The sequence below is a fragment of the Chironomus tepperi genome, unplaced genomic scaffold, assembly GCF_022539635.2.
Source record: "Chironomus tepperi strain 1889 unplaced genomic scaffold, CSIRO-AGI_Ctep_v1 contig_376, whole genome shotgun sequence".
Lineage (NCBI taxonomy): Eukaryota > Metazoa > Arthropoda > Insecta > Diptera > Chironomidae > Chironomus > Chironomus tepperi.
In genome coordinates, this window is record NW_027226498.1 from 22,982 (window position 1) to 44,269 (window position 21,288).

The following is a 21,288-nucleotide window of genomic DNA, read 5'->3' on the forward strand; positions in this document are numbered from 1 at the left end:
AAAAATATGTTTTTCGGGCCTAAGGGTTATGTGATCAATTACAGTTTGGGTGATAGCGCCGCCGAAGTAACCTTAGTTAAGGACGAGTTGCGCAAAGTTTTAGGGATCGACGGTGAATGTTTTGAAATATTTCTGCAATGGGCTGATGGTTCGATCAAGTTGGTGGAAGCCAAAAGGGAAGATATAGTAGTTAGGGGGTTCGCTGGTTATTGCGAAAAAATAGTACTGAAGAATTGTTATGTAGTTCCGGATTTGTCTCTCCCGCCTCGTTCACTTAACATGTTAGATTTGAAGAACAAATATCCTTATTTAAAGGACATAGAATTTGAAAGCTACGAAAATGTGTCGCCAGCGTTGTTAATAGGTTCACCTCATGCCTCGGCTTTTGAAAGTATAGGGCAGTTGATTGAAGGCGGAATAGGGAATCCCGTTGCGTTGCGTACTCTATTGGGGTGGACTGTTTATGGAGGTTGTCCTGATGGGTGTTGTAGACCTGCTCATAGTGTTGACTCTAGAAAGTCAAGAATGAATGTGAGAAGATAGAATTACATACTTTCGCTGATGCGGGGGGAGAAGCCTTTGCGGCTGTAAGTTACATAGTAACGACAAGTAGGAATAAGAGATTTAGCAATATTGTAATGGCTAAGGCTAAAGTGACGCCTATTCGTCATAAATCCAGAACTCAGATAAGCGAAATGCCGCGTTTAGAAGTGTGCGCGTGTTTAATTGCTTCTAGATTAGCTGATACGATTACCACTCATCTTTCGCATATTAAGTTTAAAAAATATTTTTGGTCCGACAGTGAAGTCGTGTTGAGATGGATTACTAATCCGAACCATAAACTTTTAAAGTATGCGTGCGCGCCTATAGAGGAGATTTTGACAGAATATATATATATTTATACAAGGAGTGAGAAATGAAACGAATTAGGAAATGACTTAGTCACACCACAACTGCTTTTTAAATGTGTTCGTAGACAATGAAGGCCTTGCACGCATTAACTCTCCGGTGAATTTGGGATACGAGTTGTATCCCCAACGATATGCTCCTTTGCTGCCTCGTAAGCATTGGATTACGAAGTTGTTTTTGAAATATATCCATGCTGAATACCGTCATATTCACCTGGAATCGCAAGTTGCGTTCGCTCGTAGTAAGTTCTGGATTTCTCGCATATACCTAAGATGGCGCCATTGCCGAATTGCAGAACCGATCCTGCGCAGTTACCATTTGAGACTACGGGATTAGATTGCATGGGTCCGTTTGTTATTCTCAATCATAATAGGCCAAAGAAGATATGGGTATTGATTTTCGTGTGCACATTGACGCGTTTCATTCACCTCAGAATTTTACAGTCTTTAGAGTCAATTAAGGTGTTGGAAGCTATAGTCGAATTTATTACTAGCTACGGCCCTGTATAAGCGATCGAGGATCTAATTTTTTAGGGGCTTCGAATGTATTAGATGAAGATATGAAACTTACGCGGGATCTGTAAAGCAAACAGTATCCATTATTGAAACCGAAATTAATTGAACAATACAAGGTCGAATGGAAGCTTCTTCCTGCTCACAGTCCTTGGATGGGTGGGGTTTATGAACGTTTAATAAAAGAAGTAAAAAGGGCTGTTTCTCATGTCATGAATAGACTCCGAAAGTCCGGACTCCGGGAGTCCGTGGAGTCCCATACAAAAATTTTTTTTTTCTTTTCGGGTTACACTGTGTAACAGTGGTGAATTTTTTGAAATTTTTTTCGGTTACACTGCGTAACCCGAGTTAAAAAAAATGAATTTTTTGACATTTTTTTGGATTACACTGCGTAATCCGAGTTGAAAAAGTGAATTTTTTGATATTTTTTTGGGTTACACTGCGTAACCCGAGTTGAAAAAGTGGTTTTTTTGACATTTTTTTGGGTTACACTGCGTAACCCGAGTTGAAAAGGTGGTTTTTCTGACATTTTTTTGGGTTACACTGCGTAACCCGAGTTGAAAAAGTGTTTTTTTTGACATTTTTTTGGGTTACACTGCGTAACCCGAGTTGAAAAAGTGGTTTTTTTTGACATTTTTTTGGGTTACACTGCGTAACCCGAGTTGAAAAAGTGGTTTTTTTGACATTTTTTTTGGGTTACACTGCGTAACCCGAGTTGAAAAGGTGGTTTTTTGACATTTTTTTGGGTTACACTGCGTAACCCGAGTTGAAAAGGTGGTTTTTCTGACATTTTTTTGGGTTACACTGCGTAACCCGAGTTGAAAAAGTGGTTTTTTGACATTTTTTTGGGTTACACTGCGTAACCCGAGTTGAAAAATTGTTAACTTGATCCTATATATCAATTTCATTTGTAAATCAAATACCTTTATGGTAAAATAAAGATTATTACTATTACTATTACAGCGCTGTGACGAGATTGTCATTTCCATAAGAAATGAGTTTGAACATCAAACGCTGGTAAAGATGAAACGATTGCTGGTGGGAGATCACGAAGTGCCTTTGCTATTTGGGGATTGGAAACTGGGAGCGGCCAGTCGCCCAGACAGTCTTGATAGAAACAGTGCTTCAACAATTTGCCCTACAGCAGTGTCCTTGAAGGTGACAGGATTGCCTCTAGTGTCTCATGACACTACTCTTTGTTTAAGTACCGTGCTGTCAGCTTTCGAGTCCTGGGACTCACGGAAGGTACCAGGCATGACGCTTGTGTATGATGCATAGCGCAGGGCAATTAGACCGTTTGCGTTCTTAGCCTTTGCGAACAATGATGCAATGGCACGCTTCAACGGCATAGAAGTCAAAATTTTCGAAGTAACTCTGAAATGTGAAGCCAGCAGCAGAATACCAGTGATGTTAGACGGTCAGAAGTAAAATGCTTCTGGATCCGATGCCAGTGGCGTTAAGCGCAAGCTTATGTGAAGCAAACCTGTTAAGCGCCACGCCACTGGCTCGCTGCGGCTCGCAAAGCTCATTGGCTGAAGCCATAAAATCCTTAAACCTGACTGACGCTGAGCAAGCATGCGTTGCTGACAATCGTGCAAAAGCTAACAGCCAAAGTGAATCGAAAGAAGCAGAAGAATCGGATAGCGGATCAGTTTTATCAATAGAAATAGATTTCGACTTTGATGATGAAATTAATGTGATTGAAAGAATTTAAAGAAAGCAAAAGTATTGTTTAGCCGTTGTCGACTCAATTGTTTGAATTTGCCAGGCGGAGAATGTTGATATTATCAACGGCCATTTGAATTTTAAAATAAAAAGCTCCTTTTCCCCGGTCTGAAAGCTTTTACTCGAATAGTTCTCACCCCGAAGAAAAGTAGCTCAAGTGTAGTCGACAGCGGATTTTAAGTTGTGAGTTGTGTTAATTAATTAAATATATGAATTATAGATTTTCTCTTTGTAGTAAAAATTGCTAAAATGTTCAAATAAAGTACATTTGCTTTAACAAGCTAGTATTCCTGCCTTTCAATTTATAACGTCGCTGAAGACGTGGACAAGGGTAATAATAACGATATTAAAAAATCATCAAAAAATTACACAAAAAAAAAAAGTTGAAAAATCTGAGATTCGAATTCGTAACCGAAGAATTTTTACAAAAATCATATTTTAAAGAGCTACGTAAAACGTAAGGGAATTAAAAAAAAAATGTTTATTTATATAAACTTACAGTGCACCTGCAATTTAAAACACACATAATAAAAAAAGCTGAAGTGAGTAGTTAAGCGGCAGACAATAGGCGGACAATAGCGATTTTGGAAAAATGCGCGATAAAAAAGGCAAATTTGAGGCTTGAACTCGTTGCTGGAAAGAATTTTGAAAATATTGTCTTTTTAAAAATATAAGAATTTTTTGTTAAAAAAAGAAAAAATTTTTTCCCTTTAGGAATATGTGCTACAAATATATTTTTATAATGAATTCGAATATTTTGTGTGATATTACAATAATTAATAAATTTAAACTGCAAGAGCTATTTATGAACTATATTTGATGAAGCATAACTAAATATTTTAGATATGATAAACTCTTTTTGAAATATTTTGAAAATATAAATTTTGAAAGCAAAAAATAATTAAAAAATTTAGTCATCTGAAGAACTTCCTCCTTCTAAAATAGACTCAAATGCAAATGGTTGAAATGCATATCCAAGGCCAGAATAGAATTTTGATTGAAACTCGACCCAATGAAGACGAAGAGTGTGCAAAAACGCTGACAATCCTTCCATCAAAACTAAGATTCCAACTGTCAACACAGCCCAAAAAGCGAAAATAGCCCAAACTGCTACTCCGCCAATAGCTCCGCCTGTTTTTAATCCATTTTGTAACACCATGTTCCATAAAACTTCAGCAAGCTCTAAAAAAGAAAAAAAAAAAAAAAGATTATAAGTTACAATAATTTTTATTTAGAAAATTAATGTTTTGGTCTTTAAAATTAATTGTATACAAAAGTTTTTTTTCGATTTTAATCAAAACTTTCTTTTAAACCCTATACTACTAAACATCGTTTTAAATGTTACTCAAGCAGCATGTTAAAAATTAAAAAATAAAGACCGACTTCAAACTCTGATTAATACATTTAAAATGGTTGAAATCAAAATCTTTTCGTTTTTGAACGCGAGCTAATTTAAATCAAAACTTTTGTATTGCAAAAAATGAAGTTGCTTGAATGGAAAAAAAATTAAAACAGTCTAAAGCTGATGGCAAACAAATTATTATTCAAAAAAATAATTATCGAATACGATCAAGAACTGTTAAAGCAATTTTTTCAAAATTTTCGACTTTGAATTAATTTTTCTCATAATCTGGCAATTTTAGCTCCATTCTTTATATACAATAATTAAATATTTCAATTTTTATGCCGGATTCTCGGAATCAAAATATCAGATTCCGACTTTCAACATGAATTTTTTGCACTTTATTCTACTTGTCACTATGGTTGAGTTGATATTTCTATTGTTATACACCTATAACTATCGTTTGTTGCTCTTTAAACGCTGCAAAAATCCTTAATTAAAGAGAAGTATTGAAATTTTAGTGATTCCGAGAAACTTTTTACCTAATCCGTGAGAAAATTTATTTTTTGATTTTATGTTTGCCTTATCCAGAGAATCACCCAATTGCAACTTTTATTTTTAATTTGTTTAACAAAGTTTGAATCGTTTGTTTAACCGTTCTTTGTTCATATATTGCAAATCTATCTGATTACGCATTATTTATAAACATTTTTTTCGATTTTAAATTATTGTATCTCATTTGTCAAAGAATTGGTTGTTATTTTACTTACGTGCATGCGCTAATGATAATGCCCATAAACGCAAATACGATGCAGTGTGACTCACAGATCCCAATACATATTCAATGGTATGAATTCCTTGATGAATAAAAATTTCGCTCATTTCCTCATTTCCATGACCTCCAGATTGGTCGGCAGGTGGGATTGACTGTGGTCCACTGTTTTCTACATCTTGACCTTCACTGCTATATGGCAAAATAGGCTGATGTTGTTGCTTTTTTCGTTCTTGCATAATAAGAATAGGCTTCGCGAAAAGCATCCATGGAATACAGACAAAAGCAGATAGAACTAAAATTTTTTGAAGGAATTCTTGCCCTGCAAACATAAATGGAGTTTCGCATGCTTCTGTTAAAATAGTTGACTCCTTAAATAAAACCATGTTAATGAATGTAATTAAAATTGATGGTGCACAATGAGCTGAATAAGGATCAAGGTTGCTTGCAGAATATTTTGTCCATTTAATAAACATCAATGTTGTCATGTAGAAGAAGAGAAAGATTAAGAAAATCATTTGAGGAATGAATTCAGTATATATATTCATTGTATTCTTGAAGTAACGATGATTAAAGAGTCCAACAATAACACCAAAGATCATGTGTATAACACCAAATATAATAGAAATTTTCATTTTATAAGCATTTTGGAATATAATTTTGTTCATAGGTGCAACTTGCCAAACAGGATCCATTCCAACAGGATAAGTCCGCTCAAAATCACGAGCTGGATCCAATTGCAATGCTTTGTTATAAATGATTGTTTCAGCATCATAGTTAATTTTCCATCCAGAGCCAAAAACGTTGAGTGATTTTGAAAAAATATCGTTATAAATAAAACCGGTATACATTGAAAACAATCCCATCAAAAGTATGATGTAACGTCCGCCGAAAAATATGTTCCATATCTCATTATCTGATTTTTTTGCTGCTAGTGGTTTTTCCTTTAATACCATCCATAATCCAAAAAGTGCCATGATTGCTCCATGTCCAAGATCGCCAAACATGACAGCAAATAAAAATGGAAACGTTATAATTGTATATGGTGCAGGATTCATTTCACGATATGAAGCAACTCCGTAGGCATTTATCAACATTTGAAATGCATGGGTAAATTTATTAGTTCGATTATAAGTCGGTGGATCTTCATATGTTTCCATCCGATTTAAAATTGGTGGAACCGAACTTCCTGATCGTTCTGTTCCTCTGCGCAAAGCCATTTGTATTGTTTCCATATCAAGTATTGGAACCCAGCACTCAGCAATCAAACATTTCTGTGTCACGTCAAGGTTAAATAAATTCAATGTATGATAAATCGCCTTAATCTTTCGAACCTTGATGAACCAGTTCTTCAAATTCTTAGCTGCAGCAACTAAAACACGATGACGATGATCCTGAGTTTGCCCCAAAACAGTATTCAAATCTTCAATTCTTGTCATAACACCCATTGCCATTTCTCTACGATCAGAAGGTGCTTCTGGGCAAGGATATAAAGTAGCTCGAAAACCTTCACATATCTTTTTCACACGTGTTTTTAATTGATCTCCTTGAAAGAAAATGATGAATACAGATTTGTACACATTGTCACCCTATTACATAATATTAAATTTAAAAAAATTAGCATATGTTTTTTTGTATTGATTTCATATAATTTTACATTAGATGGATCTTCCAAAGGAGCTTCAATCATAGCTTGACGTAGAAATACATTTCCACGACAAGCACGCCATAGCATTCGTTCAAAGGCTGGCAATCGCTCACGCAGGATGACGCCAGCAACAAAACTACGAAAAAAAATATTAAATGATTTTGTCATATAGGTATATTTTAAATAAATGTTATTATATTTTCGACGAATAACAAAACAGGAAAAATATAGCAACAAAATACAAAATTGTTTAAAAATATTTAATTCGTTCAAAAGCTTCTTTCTGAGTTTTCAATATTACATATATAAATAATAATAATAATAATAAATAAGTGATAGCAAATATGTTTTTTTATTCGTTTGCATCTTATTCGATCTTATTACTTAATCTTAAAATATAAATTATAAGCCGTATAATAAAGTCTTAAAAAGTAATTTTCTTTTTTGAAAAAATTTGAAGTTTCTGAAAGATTTTTACACGGTTTTATTTCTATTAAACAAAATGTTTTTTTAGAATATTAGCTGTTAACAGAATTTTTATCTGTGAAGGCTTTACTAGAAAATTAGTCTTTCAGGTTGAGTTCAGAAAAATACTTCTTGCTGAAATCTCGCATTTTTTGAAAAAAATTGAAAGATCTTTGATCAAAATTTTTGACCAATTACTTAAAAATTACTTCCAAAAACTCAAAAGATTTAAGGAAAAAAAGTTTTCAAAATCTCGTTTGAAATTTTGTGTACGAAATTAAGATTATAGTTTTCAAATTAACCTTTGAATGCCTTAATATTTGTTAATTTTGTAGTTTAAACTAGAGAACTTAAGTTCCAAGAGCATTACGAATTATTTCTAAACTTATAAGGTTTAAAAAACCAAAATTAACCATTCGAGACAAACAAAAAGAATAAACATCAATGAAAAGCTTATTAACATAGCACAATGATTTAGATTTGAAAAAAATGTTCAAAAGTTGAAATAATTCAGTATACTTTCTGATGAAATATAAAAGATTCTTGTTTCATCTAAAACATGTAAAAATATCTATGCTTGAATGTCTAACTTGAGAAAATTTAATTGAAATTTCATGTTTCTAATGATTATTTTTACTCAATTCTGCTATTTAATACTTTAAAAATTTATAAAATTTGTCATTGTGTGTTAATTAGTTGAAGTTTTAATTTTCAGTTTTAAAGTCAAAGAACTAACGTACATTTACCCATAAAATACTTCTGAACTAAAAGAAATGAAGATTTCACTAAAATGAAGTAAAGTATATCACCCTATGATCAATTAATTGAACAACAATTAAGTCTTTCATTTATGGATATTTTGTTTATTTTTTTTTTATTTGAGAACTACCATAAATTGTATGAATTTTGAAAATAAATCAAAATATTTGAAAACTAAAATCAATTTTCTTGAAAATAAATACGATAAAGGTGGAATTAATTGATTAAAAATTAAAATTAACTAAATAAATTAAAAATTTAAGAATTAAAAGGTTAAATTGATTGAATACTTCAAATACCTCCTGACTTAAAAAGTTATTGGCCAAAACTCAAATATTTCATTTATCTATCATTATTAAAAATTAAAAAGCTACATAAGTTTCAAATCAAACAAAAAAAAAAGCCATTCGAGTAATCTATGAATGCACATATTCATTAGATATACGATGGTAAATAGAAGGGAATTATTAAACTATTAATTAGTAATTAATGTAAGCAATTATTTAAAAATTATACTCGGCGGCTCATTACCATGGTAAGCAATCTTCTTCAGCTGACTGTTTATCCAGAAAACTTAAAATAATTATATTATATTTTTAAGTTAGTTTAATTACATTTGACAACGATGAAATATATCTCTTAATTGGTATTAGTAATTGTAGGCATTTCGCTTTTAAATTATTAAACTGGAAGGTAATAAAACAAAAAAAAACATACCCAAGTTGAACAGGACCAAGAGTGTTCCCAATGCGTGATTCATCGGTAATTAAAGCTCGAGTCATCGATTCAGTGGTGTTGTTTATACCACCTTCTTGCTATAATTTTTAATCCCCAAATATTGTTAACACAATAATTTAATATTTACCAAGAATTTAAAATATATAAAAAAGAAAAATGAAAAGAAAAAAAATTATATTGAACTTCGGCCTTCAAACATGGAAGGAGGTAAATGGAGATTAAGAATGATCATAAAAATAAAAAATTATAATTTTTCAATTGAGTAAAATTAAATAAAGCTAAAAGTTAAATAGCATGTTCTAATAAAGAAATGTTTTTGACATGAACCATTATTCAAAAAAAATGTTTAAGATAAATAATGTAAATTATTAAACAGCAAAAATGTCTGTGAATTTTAAATAAAAATACATCCTCCAGATTTTTTTTTTCATCCCTTATTTACCACGTTTTTTAGTAAATTATTTACATACTATTTAAAATACCAAAAGAGGAAATTACGAGTGCTTCATTAAAACTTGAAATAAAAGTTCGATTAGAAATATGTGCATTTATATTACTCAAATTACGGCATTCGAAGTATTATTAAAGGAAAAGTTGCTTAGCAAGATTTCCTAAAATTAAAGACACAGAAAGAAGCATTAACTTATAAATTTGCTTAAGAAAATATTTTTAAACATAAATGTAAACCATTTGACATTACACAGTTTTTTTGCTACTTTTATGAAATAATTACCCAAGCTTTAAATTTTGTTGCTGTTGTCCACGTGGCCCATCTTCTAATAAATTTAATTGTTCCTCTTCTCGGTGAGAATCGGCCATCTGACATCGATTTAAGAATTTCACACGCAAATTTTCATATTTGAATGGGCGAGAAGAGAATGTTGTTGTTAATTGAGAATGTCTATTGGCAAGAATCTCATGATATTCTGATGCTGTCTACTTTAAGCAAAGCATTCCATGTTTCACAACATAGTTTTTATTTGATATTTCATACAGAAATATGCAAAAAGCATTTTTGTTTGTCAAATCATAAAAATTACAGCATATTTGCAAAATACATATAAATATAAAATAAAATAAAAAGAACAAATCAATAGAGAGAGAGTAATTTTTATTGAATAACTAACATTACAGTTATGCTTTCTCGATACCGGGACCGGGAAATCCCGGAAATGTCCCGTCCCGAGTCCCGAAAATCTTCCGGGACTGGTCCCGCGGGACCAGGTTTTAAAAAAATTCTTATAAACTCTTAACAAAATAAAAAAAATAATAATAAACGACGTTTAATTTGTAATAAAAACTTTAAAATCAAAATAAATTAAATGGTTTTATCAAAAAACATGAAAAATATGGAGCCATAAATTCGAATTTTGAATTTTTTTTTATTAAAAATTTAAATCAAAATTCAAAAATAATTCAACTCTTAAAATGTTGAAGATATTTCCAAAAAACTGAAGTGGATAATCCGAAATCGAGGATAATCCACTTTAGTGAAACAGGCCGATTGAGTTTCAGCTAATTTAAGGTTTTTCAAAAATTGTAAGGTTCAATGCTTTTTTAATTGATTACAAATATTAGAGACTATTTCACATAACTAAGATTTGTTTCTTCATAACCATATAAACGGTGAATATAAAAGTTATAATCAGAATTTTTAAGTGTTATGCAATTTTAAAATCATTTAAAACTAGTCAGGTTCAAGAGTTCTTAAAATTTAAATCCATCATTAATTTTTTGACAATACATATTAAGCTTAAAAACACTGAAAAAACTTTAAAATATTGTACTTATTAGTACCTTTTTTTGTTCGGGAAATCCCGGGATTTCGGGAAAGCATAATTACAGTAATATCGGAACGTCACGAGCCATGAATTTGTCGAAAATAATAAAAAATGTTTTCATAAAATTAAACTAAAAAAATCAATTTGGTGATCGACACAAAATAGATACCCAAAAAAAATCAAAAAATAAAGAGTGCTCGGAATGGTTTTAAAAGATCAGTTCCATAAATAAGTGCGGCGCCGGGTATTTAAAAGTTTCAAATCAAAGCATAAATACTATAATTAACAATTTTTCATTTTCATATACAACAAAAACACGTTTTTTCATTGTTTTACAGAGTTCTTCAATGTTTTTCGATGTTTTAACAGTGTTTGAATTTTTTGTGACTGTTATGAGGTTTGAATTATGAAAATCCGTTAAATTACGAAGATCTTAAATTTTTGGAAGTTTTGTGTTTTGGTTCTGGAGTTGACCTGGATCTTACTGGATCTCGGTTTTTAGGTCTGGGAGTTACCTGAATCTTACTGGATCTTGGTTTTAGGTCTGGAAGTGACCTGGATCTTACTGGATCTTGTGTTTTAGGTCTGGAAGTTACCTGAATCTTACTGGATTTAGGTTTTTAAATCTGAAAGTGACCTGGATCCTACTGGATCTCGTTTCGTGGGACGGGAAGTGAACTGGATCATACTGGATCTCGTTTCGTGGGCTAGGAAGTGACAAGAATCCTACTGGATCTTGTTTTTGAGGTCTGGAAGTGACTTATTAATCAATTACAGATCGCTGGGACAAAAATGCTCTTAAGTCCCTCGATCAATAACACGAGGACTTTTGTAATTTTTTCGTCTTCAACTATTTTTGGTAATTTTTTAGGCATAACAATCAAGAAATTGTGCTCTACATTTTTTCGATTTTGAACATATGACATTTATTTACATGGGCAGCGAAAAAGCAGCAGTGGCGTAATGTTTAGAGTATGCTATCTCGATACCGGGACCGGGACCGGGAAATCCCGGGACTGTCCCGTCCCGAGTCCCGAAAATCTTCCGGGACTGGTCCCGCGGGACAAGGTTTTTAAAAAGTTCTTATAAACTCTTAAAAAAATAAAAAAAGTAAAAATAAAAGACGTTTACTTTTTAATCAAAAATTTAAAATCGATAAAATATAAAATAAAATTTTTATGTTCTGAAATGTAGTGGCAAATAATATAAACCCAACTCAAACAAACCCTTTTAAAAAATCAATCGATTTCCAGCTAATTTGATTTTTTTCAAAAATTTAAAGGTTCAATGCTTTTTAAATTGATTACAAATATTAGAGATTATTTCTCATAACTAAGATTTGTTTCTTCATAATCATATAAACGGTGAATATGATAGTTAAACTCAGAATTTTTTGGTGTTATTCTATTCTAAAATCATTTAAAACTAGTCAGGTTCAAGAGTTCTGATAATTTAAATCAGTCATTAAATTTTTGACAATACATATTAAGCTTAAAAACACCGAAAAAACATTAAAATATTGTACTTTTTAGCACATATTCTTTTTCGGGAAATACCGGGATTTCCCGGTCCCGTCCCGGTCCCGGTAAAGTTTCGGTACCGGGATTTCGGGAAAGCATAGTTTAGAGCGTTGGACTATCGTTCTGGGTTCGATCCCAAGGAAAGTCTAGTCGAATTTGAGTTCTTTTTCGCTATTTCTAGTCACACTAACTAGGTTTGTGTATTCGCGGCACACAAATTGTGGCTAGGACGTTGTATTAGTATACCACATGCAGAGTTGAAAAAAGCAAAATGTCCATTCGGACAAAACCGTCTTCACGACAAATAAAACAATTATTTGATATTAGTTTTCAAACTGCGTAATTCAACGAAATATTGATGGTTTTATTTTTATTGCTTTTTTTCCAACATATTTCCTAGTTTATTCAGGAACTTATATAATGACTGAAGGGCCCAGCCTTATGAGCTGGAGGCACTGCGATTTTAAATCTGTTGTACCACACCCTTTAGACCTACAGTTTATAGTGGGATCCGAACCACTTGCAAGCTCTGCACATTGCAAAGACACGAGTACGTCATAAGACCTGATGTACCCTGCAATGTACCTAGTTACAATTCGTGTGCGCAAGATTTCGTAATGAAAGTCATCCAAATACTAGTATATCCTTGTATACCTAGCAGTGGAGACACATTGTGTGCCAAAGACCTCAAAACTCCACCCAACACACGAACCGAGCTTCATAACTAGAACGGTGAAATGGAAAAAGAGCTTCGAAAATTAGACATGGCCTGGGATTGAACCCAGGACCTTTGGCACGTAAGGCCAACGCTCTACCATTTAGGCCACTGATGCCATTTCAGGAACTTAGTTGAGCAATATTATAAAACAAACGATATGTTCTAATATTTTCTTAGTTTTAAGTTTAAAATTACAAAAATACTCGTTGTTATCAAAATATTTCAGCACATTTTTGTCCCAACGATCAGTACCCAACTATTAAGTCAGTTCAAGGTATATTAAATAAGATCCAGTAGGATGCAGGTCACTTCCAGGTCATTTCCAGATCTACAAAACAAGAACCAGTAGGATCCAAAAATTTAAGAACTTCGTAATTTAACGAATTTTATAATTCAAACCACATAACGGTCAGGAAAAAAATTAAACTTTGTTCAGTAACACTGTCAAAACATCGAAGAGCATATGGTCAAATCTACAGATAAAGTGCACTGAGATTTTTTGATACAAAATTTTTTAACAGTGTTAACAAATTTTCAATTTCTTTTTTCTCTAAATATGTTTGCTTAAAATATATCGTGAACAGGAATTTCGATCAAGATTTTAATTACTATGTGTTGCTCTCATTATTTAATCATTTAATTTTTTTGATCAAAGATTATTTTTCATTCATGTTGAACTCTGGTTGAAATTGGATGTATTTTATGCGGTAAAACTATTTTTTATGGTGAGTGATTCCACAGATTGCACAATGATCTAAATTTGAAATAAAATGTTCAAAAACTGACTGCACAATTTCGGGTTTACACTTTAAAGAAGCAATAGTTTTTTCTAATTAATAGTAACATATTGGCTTTAATACCTTAAATATGGACTTTTGAATAAGTCAATAAGGATAAATATATTTTTTTGCAAAATTTTTATAAAGGTTATTGAAAAAATTACGCCCGTAAAATTTTGTATGGAAAATTTAGTAAAAATAACAAATTTTCAAAGTGAAAATTCTCTTCACTGGGAGGATTTGGATGCTCCAGAAAGATTTTATACATAAATGTAAGTTAATTCTTTGAATTTATGTCTATTTCGCGTTTGTGCTCATGTGTGGAATCAATTTTCTATAGTTAGACAATGATTTAAAGTCTAATATTTTAAGGAAAAATGTAATCTTTGTAGTATGTTCGATTGATCATCAGACATGATAATAAACAAAACACAAAAAATGTGAATTTTTGAACAATATTTTCAAATCTAGATCATAGTGTAACGGGCATAAAAATAAAAATATTTCCCAATATATGTATATGTGGTCATACGAAAAAGCGACCGTTAAATTTTTGAAAATTACTAACACTATTATGTGTATTTTACACGGAGAACAATGGTAAATTGTGCCTACCGTTAAATGTCATCTGGTACCTTTAATATACTTTGATTAGGGAAATATTTACATTTTTATGTCCGTTACTTATAATTTTTTTTTTTTGGAATTTGTTGTTTATGACATCGTTCAAAAGCAAAATTCAGACTATTTAAAGAATGATGAAAAAAAGTATAAGTAACGAAATTCCTAATCCATGAGAAAGTATATTTTTGAAATCAAATTTTTAGCTTAATTAACAGCAATTGTTATGATTAGAATGCTGTTAAATGAGTAAATAAAAATGGTTATTTGGTATTCTTGAAGTGTCAACTAAATTAAATGTCATTTTGGAAATTATTAAATTTTAAAGAACACGGATTATTCCAATAAAATTTTCCAAAACTCAACCAATCGGTGGAATTACCGTACAATTGAAAAAATGAAGTGTTCGCAAAAATGAAGTTTCGAATTTTTAAAATTCGTTATTTTAATAGGGACTCAATTTTTCGCCAATCTAATGTCGAAAAACTCGAATTTGAGGCGGCCACACTCTGATATTTCCTTAATTAAAATATATTGAAGTTAACAGTAAATGGAAAAATACACGTGATAGGATAATAAAAGTAGTGAAAAATTTAGTGAATTGAATTCTTTGAATATAAGTCTGACAATAAATTTACCCTAAATTTACGTTATAAGCAAGTGGCTTATCGGAAGAAAGTTATCAAAATCATAAAAAATTGCTTAATAAAGAAATTTAAGCAGATACAGAAAAATAGAAAATTATCATGGAAATCTTGAAAATTATTAATTTTTCTAGTCGTTACTGATTGTTAATATCCGAATAGAAAAACGGGAAAAATATTTTATCTAGTATCTATAATTAATGACATTTTAGTAGTGGCTTAACGGATACAAAAATTTTTCCAGAGTCAAAATTCTTTACTAAACCAGTGGCTTATTGACGGGTAGTGGTTTATAACGTAAATTTAGGGAAATTTAAGTTAGAAATTCTCAATTAATACTAGCCACAAAAAATAGATTTTTTACAGCAAAAAATACATTTCATTAATTTGTCAAAATTTATGAGCATTTCAAGTCATCAATAATGAAATCACCGCAAAAATTAGATTCTTAACCTAAAATTAAAATATCGAACTAATTAAGCCATAACAAAACCTGAGAATAAGATAAAATGATAGATCTCAACGTTTTACAAAAGCTTGTGCAAACATAAAAACTAAAAACTTCTATAATTAAGAGAAATATTAACTCAAAGACTAAATTTATCAAAATTTCATATGTGGAATCGCTCTTATGCTTTTAAATATGTTTAGGTAAGCGATTTTTATTAAAAGCTGCGTTTCACTATAAATTTTACAACTCACTATTGAGAAACCATTTTTGTTTGTTTAAAAAAAATAAATTTCAATTTTAAGGAAACTAGCCGCTTTAATAATTAAATTATGATCCACAGATAAATTGAACTTAAGGACTAATGCACGAGAGAACGGAACTGAAATTTGCTAACCCGAAAAATTCTGAACGGCATAAATATTTTCAAGTTAGTTTTCCTCTAAATCTGTTAACCTAATTAGTATATCATGAACAGTCAATTTTTTCAGGTTTTTAATTATTATGTGTTGCTTTCAATTTAATGATGATCCTCTTAAAATTGAGATTAAATTTTGGCGTTTCTCTGGATGATGTTAAAAAATTAATACTTTAAATCAATTTTTCTTTATCTTCTTTCGGAAGATCTTTATTTCTGTCTACCCTGAATTTATGTTATAAGCCAATGGCTTATCCGATAAGCCATATCGGAAGAAAAAAGTTTTCAAAATTGTAAGAAAAGGCTTAATAACGAGAAGTGGCTTAATAAAGAATTGTAATGAAGAAAAATCGAAAATTTTAATGGAAATCTTGATAATTATTAATTTTTTCAAGTATTTACTGATTGTTAATATCCGAATATGTCATTTAAAATCGGAAAAATTATTTTATATAGTTTAATTAATGACTTTTGGTAGTGGCTTATTAACGGAAACAAAAATTTATCCTGAATCAAATTTCTTTACTAAGCTAGCCGTTCTTATTACGTTACGAAAAAAAAAACGAATTTCTAGAACCCCCTTTCTCCCTTATTAATTATGAAACTATTTTGCTTATTGAAACTAATTTAATTTTAGTTACTTTGTTTAATACATTTAAATAGTTTTTCTCTATGAAGCAAATTTCGTAGTTCTGTAAGTTGCAAACCAAATTAAGAAAAACGAGGTAAAATGCTTTGTAATAATGAGTTGTAATATTAAACGAGAAACACTGTTTCTGATCTTTTTAACTAGGAATTTAATGAAACATATACGAGCGAGAATTGACTAAATAAACTTTTGTCTGAACTTAGAATGAACTTCATAATTGAAATAATTCTTCATTTAAAGCTTTTTAAAAAATAGTTTAATAACGTTTTTTCAAAAATGCGTATTCATATTCAAACCGAATTGTTACTATTACCAATTGAGTTCTAAGTTTTAATCATCATTGGAGCAATTTTTTTAATGTCCAACGTTTCATAAAAATTAATTATTGGGTCAAAAATTTTATTTAAAAAAACGAATTCAATTAATAATGTTTAAAAAACAATTATTTCTCGAAGATGTCTCGAAGATATGTAATGCCGTAATTTAAATTTTTCCAATGTATGTCTATATTTCTATCATGTGATGGTTAAAGCTATATTTTATCACAAAAAATATTTAGATATAAGGATTACCAAAATATTTTTTTAGATAAAAATATTTGAATTACATTTTGTCCTTGTGTCAGACCATGTGATAATTTCATTTAGTTTGACGAATTTGAGCATTTTCTTTCTTTGACATTAATTTAGTTTTTAAATTGACAAAAATAAAAATTACTACCATATTAATCATTATTACCATGGAGGAAAAAGTTAAAGCATGCAAACAACACTCAATAAACAAAAATTGCAAAAAAAAGTAAAGAGAAATAATTAGGATAATGAAAATAAGGAGATAAATACTTTTTATAAAATTGAATGAAATGTATTATTTGATGATTAGTTTTTGGTGGTTTTTACATTAATATATGATTAAGTTGAAAAGGAAGAACGACATTTTAAACTAAATATACAGATTATTTGTAGCTACTTTAAAATGAAGTACTTACAGATGTTTTATTTCAATCAACTCACCTCGTCGAAGAAAACTTGAGTCTTTCTCAGAATATGCTTTAGCTCAGTCAATTCTAAATAGTTCCTTTTTAAAGCTTCTGCATTTTGATTAACTTCTCTCAGTTCATTCTCTAATTTTTCAAAAGTAGCTTCCAGATCAATCATCTCTCTAGGTTGCGGGGCTTCGGGATTTTCACCAGTATCTAACATTGGGATGCCATCTTTTTTTATTTCTTTTTCAAGGTAGCGTAATTTTCGTTCCATTTCATCACATCGTCGAACTTCATTTACGAACTTTCTTTGGAAAGCGTTAACTATGGTAATTACGATATAGAATAGAGTTGTTGTAAGAAAATTAAAAAAATCTTAAAATTTTATAATTACTGTCAGGATTCAGATCCCTAAATTGAACGAGTCCAAGTTCTCCAAGTTCACTAACACATGCATATGCAGCTTCACTTTGAAGAAAAAGCTGACACAATGTCATTTCCTCACTACGAAATAAGGATCCCATTCTCAATCTATAAAATAAATTATTATAATAAAAATGTAATCTCTGGTAGATTTTGTAACAAATCAAGCAAAATAAATTTTTATATTAAGAAAAAAATGACGTCATCTCTGGCGCAGCCGATTTAGAGATACAAAAAAAAATCAATATTGAAATAATATTTATTAAAAAAAAAGGATTATTAATTATACAATGGTAAAAAAATCACTACCAATGATTTTGCAATGAAAAACAATTTAAAGTAAACTGTGAATCATTTGAGACACAAAGGAATACTGGTAGAAAATGTTCAAATAATTTTGTTACTTATATTTTTTTCTTATCACAAAAAATATCGATTCTTTTTGATAAATGAAATATGGTGTGAACAGATAAAATTTTTTTAATAGATATATTCTAGATCTGATAAATGTGTTAAATTGATAAAAAGTAAATGAAAAATAATTTTTAAATGAATATTAAAAATATCAATACTTAATGCTGTTTTCAAGCATACAATTACACATTGTGTAATATTATACAATGAAACAAAACTTACTTCTATATTTTCAGCGGTTCTTATAAACTATAAATTGTTAGTTTAAGTTAATTTATTTAAATTTTTTTAATCAGCACAAAAATTTTCTTAAATGGATACTATTCACCACTTTTTCACCATTACAAAAAAAATCCACCAGAGCATAACGTTTTTGTATTTTTTAAAATGAGTATGTAAATGGGCAAATCCGCGAGTTCTTGCGTCAATGAATCCTGCACACAAAAATTATTTTTCAAAAATTCAAAAAAAAATTCTTAATGAGCAAATCAGTATCAGCCTAATTAATTTACATTTGGAATGTGAAAATGTGTCGATAATTTTCATCTAGCATTAACGGTGATTCCACCGATTGGTTGAATTTTGAAAATTTTTACTTGAATAATCCGTGTTCTTTAAAATTTAATCATTTCCAAAATGACATTTAATTCAGTTGACACTTCAAGAATACCAGATAAACATCTTTATTTACTCACTCAACATCATAAACAGCATTCTAATCAAAGCAATTGCTGTTAATTAAGTTATAATTTTGATTTTAAAAATTTGTTTTCCCGCGGATTAGGAATTTCGTTACTTATACTTTTTTTCAACAATGAGAATTTTTAATAATTTTAGCTTAATAGCTTGGTTTTGAGCCCTAATAAGCACAACATAAGATGTATTAGATAAGGAACCATCGATTAGACTACTAAAGAAGCTTTAAAAGTGTTTAAATAGTCTATATTTTCGTTTTGAATGATGTCAAAAACAACAAATTCCAAAAAAAAGTATAAGTAACGGGCATAAAAATGGAAATATTTCCTTAATTAAAGTGTATTAAAGGTACTAGATGACATAAAACGATAGTAAATAGGTAAATACATGATATAAGGCATTAAAAGTAGTGAAAAAGTGAGTAAATTAAGAGAAATATCATTTTTTGTGAAAAAATTCATCGGTGGAATCACCGATTAAGTAATTTTACTTAATAAGACGAAATTAACAAAAAAAAATTACAAAAGTCCTCGTGTTATTGATCGAGGGACTTAAGCGCATTTTTGTCCCAGCGATCAGTAATTGATTAATATGTCACTTCCAGACCTCAAAAACAAGATCCAGTAGGATTCTGGTCACTTCCTTTCCCACGAAATGAGATCCAGTATGATCCAGTTTACTTCCTGGCCCACAAAACAAGATCTGGTAGGATCTAGGTCACTTCCAGAACTAAAACACAAGATCCAGTAAGATCCAGGTCACTTCCAGAACTAAAACAAAGATCCAGTAAGATCCAGGTCACTTCCAAACCTAAAAACCAAGATCCAGTAAGATCCAGTTCACTTCCAGACCTAAAACACAAGATCCAGTAAGATCCAGGTCACTTCCAGACCTAAAAACCAAGATCCAGTAAGATTCAGGTCACTTCCAAACCTAAAAACCAAGATCCAGTAAGATCCAGTTCACTTCCAGACCTAAAACACAAGATCCAGTAAGATCCAGGTCACTTCCAGAACTAAAACAAAGATCCAGTAAGATCCAGGTCACTTCCAAACCTAAAAACCAAGATCCAGTAAGATCCAGTTCACTTCCAGACCTAAAACACAAGATCCAGTAAGATCCAGGTCACTTCCAGACCTAAAAACCAAGATCCAGTAAGATTCAGGTCACTTCCAAACCTAAAAACCAAGATCCAGTAAGATCCAAGTCACTTTCAGATCTTAAAACTAGTAATGAAGCGGATCACGCTTCATGGAATATTCACACCATACACAGATCAGAAAACTGTTCAGAAAAGTAAGAATTAAAAAAACAACTTGAACAAAATAAAAGATTCATCAAATAAATGTGATAAATAATGATTACTTACATAGTAACTAAAATTATTCAAATGAAGTATGCATTCGAACCATTAATGTTCGAGCTTCGCTCGAACTATTTTTTTCCACACGGCAACATTTTTTGATATAAATGCAGTTTGTACTGTTTGGGACTCTCGTTTCACTCGCTTCGCTCCGTTCAGGGCGCAAAAATTTGTGAGCTTCGCTCAACCAAGTCCGGACTGCGTTCGAACTGTTAATGTTCGAGCTTCGCTCGAACTATTTTTTTCCACACGGCAACATTTTTTGATATAAATGCAGTTTGTACTGTTTGGGAAAATTTTCACGCCTTCACTCGCTTCGCTCCGTTCAGGGCGCAAAAATTTGTGAGCTTCGCTCAACCAAGTCCGAACTGCGTTCGAACTATTAATGTTCGAGCTGTTATCGCCCGACTTGGGTAGATTACAGTACTAATATAGATCACTATAGGAGCCGGGCTGAGCTTGGCTCGCCCGACTTGGGTAGATTACTGTACTAATATAGATCACTATGGGAGCCGGGCTGAGCTTGGCTCGCCCGACTTGGGTAGATTACAGTACTAATATAGATCACTATAGGAGCCGGGCTGAGCTTCGCTCGCCCGACTTGGGTAGATTACAGTACTAATATAGATCACTATAGGAGCCGGGCTGAGCTTCGCTCGCCCGACTTGGGTAGATTACGGTACTAATATAGATCACTATAGGAGCCGGGCTGAGCTTCGCTCGCCCGACTTGGGTAGATTACAGTACTAATATAGATCACTATAGGAGCCAGCGCAGATTCTATTTTATCACATGTTTTTGTTTTCTAAAAAAAAAACGGCATAGATCGAAAGATATCTCTAATTAATACATTTAATATAGAGTCACAAAACAGGCACCTGTGACAGACAAAAACCAATTTGTATAGAATTTCTTACAAATCATTACAAATTATCAAGGAATTGTATGGTTTTTGCCTGTCA

General features: G+C 31.1%; 1 protein-coding gene across 5 annotated transcripts; it reads right to left on the bottom strand.

Annotated features, from left to right (window-relative positions):
• Positions 1–3,858: 3,858 nt before the first annotated feature.
• On the bottom strand, positions 3,859–18,647 carry Vha100-1 (V-type ATPase subunit a family protein Vha100-1). Of its 5 annotated transcripts, none has more exons than XM_070647863.1 (7): positions 18,490–18,647; positions 17,825–17,961; positions 17,462–17,754; positions 9,604–9,806; positions 6,918–7,044; positions 5,259–6,849; positions 3,859–4,328 (listed from the first exon to the last, which is right to left on the bottom strand). In XM_070647863.1, the coding sequence occupies exons 2-7, from the start codon at positions 17,952–17,954 to the stop codon at positions 4,057–4,059; spliced, it is 2,616 nt and encodes an 871-aa protein (XP_070503964.1). In that variant the 5' UTR covers positions 17,955–17,961; positions 18,490–18,647; the 3' UTR covers positions 3,859–4,056. The 5 variants fall into 5 exon arrangements, with proteins under 5 accessions (XP_070503964.1, XP_070503966.1, XP_070503967.1 ...); XM_070647865.1 differs by lacking the exon at positions 18,490–18,647 and adding an exon at positions 18,164–18,222; XM_070647866.1 differs by lacking the exon at positions 9,604–9,806 and adding an exon at positions 8,850–8,947 and having other exon boundaries at positions 3,860–4,328.
• Between the last annotated feature and the right edge of the window lie 2,641 nt (positions 18,648–21,288).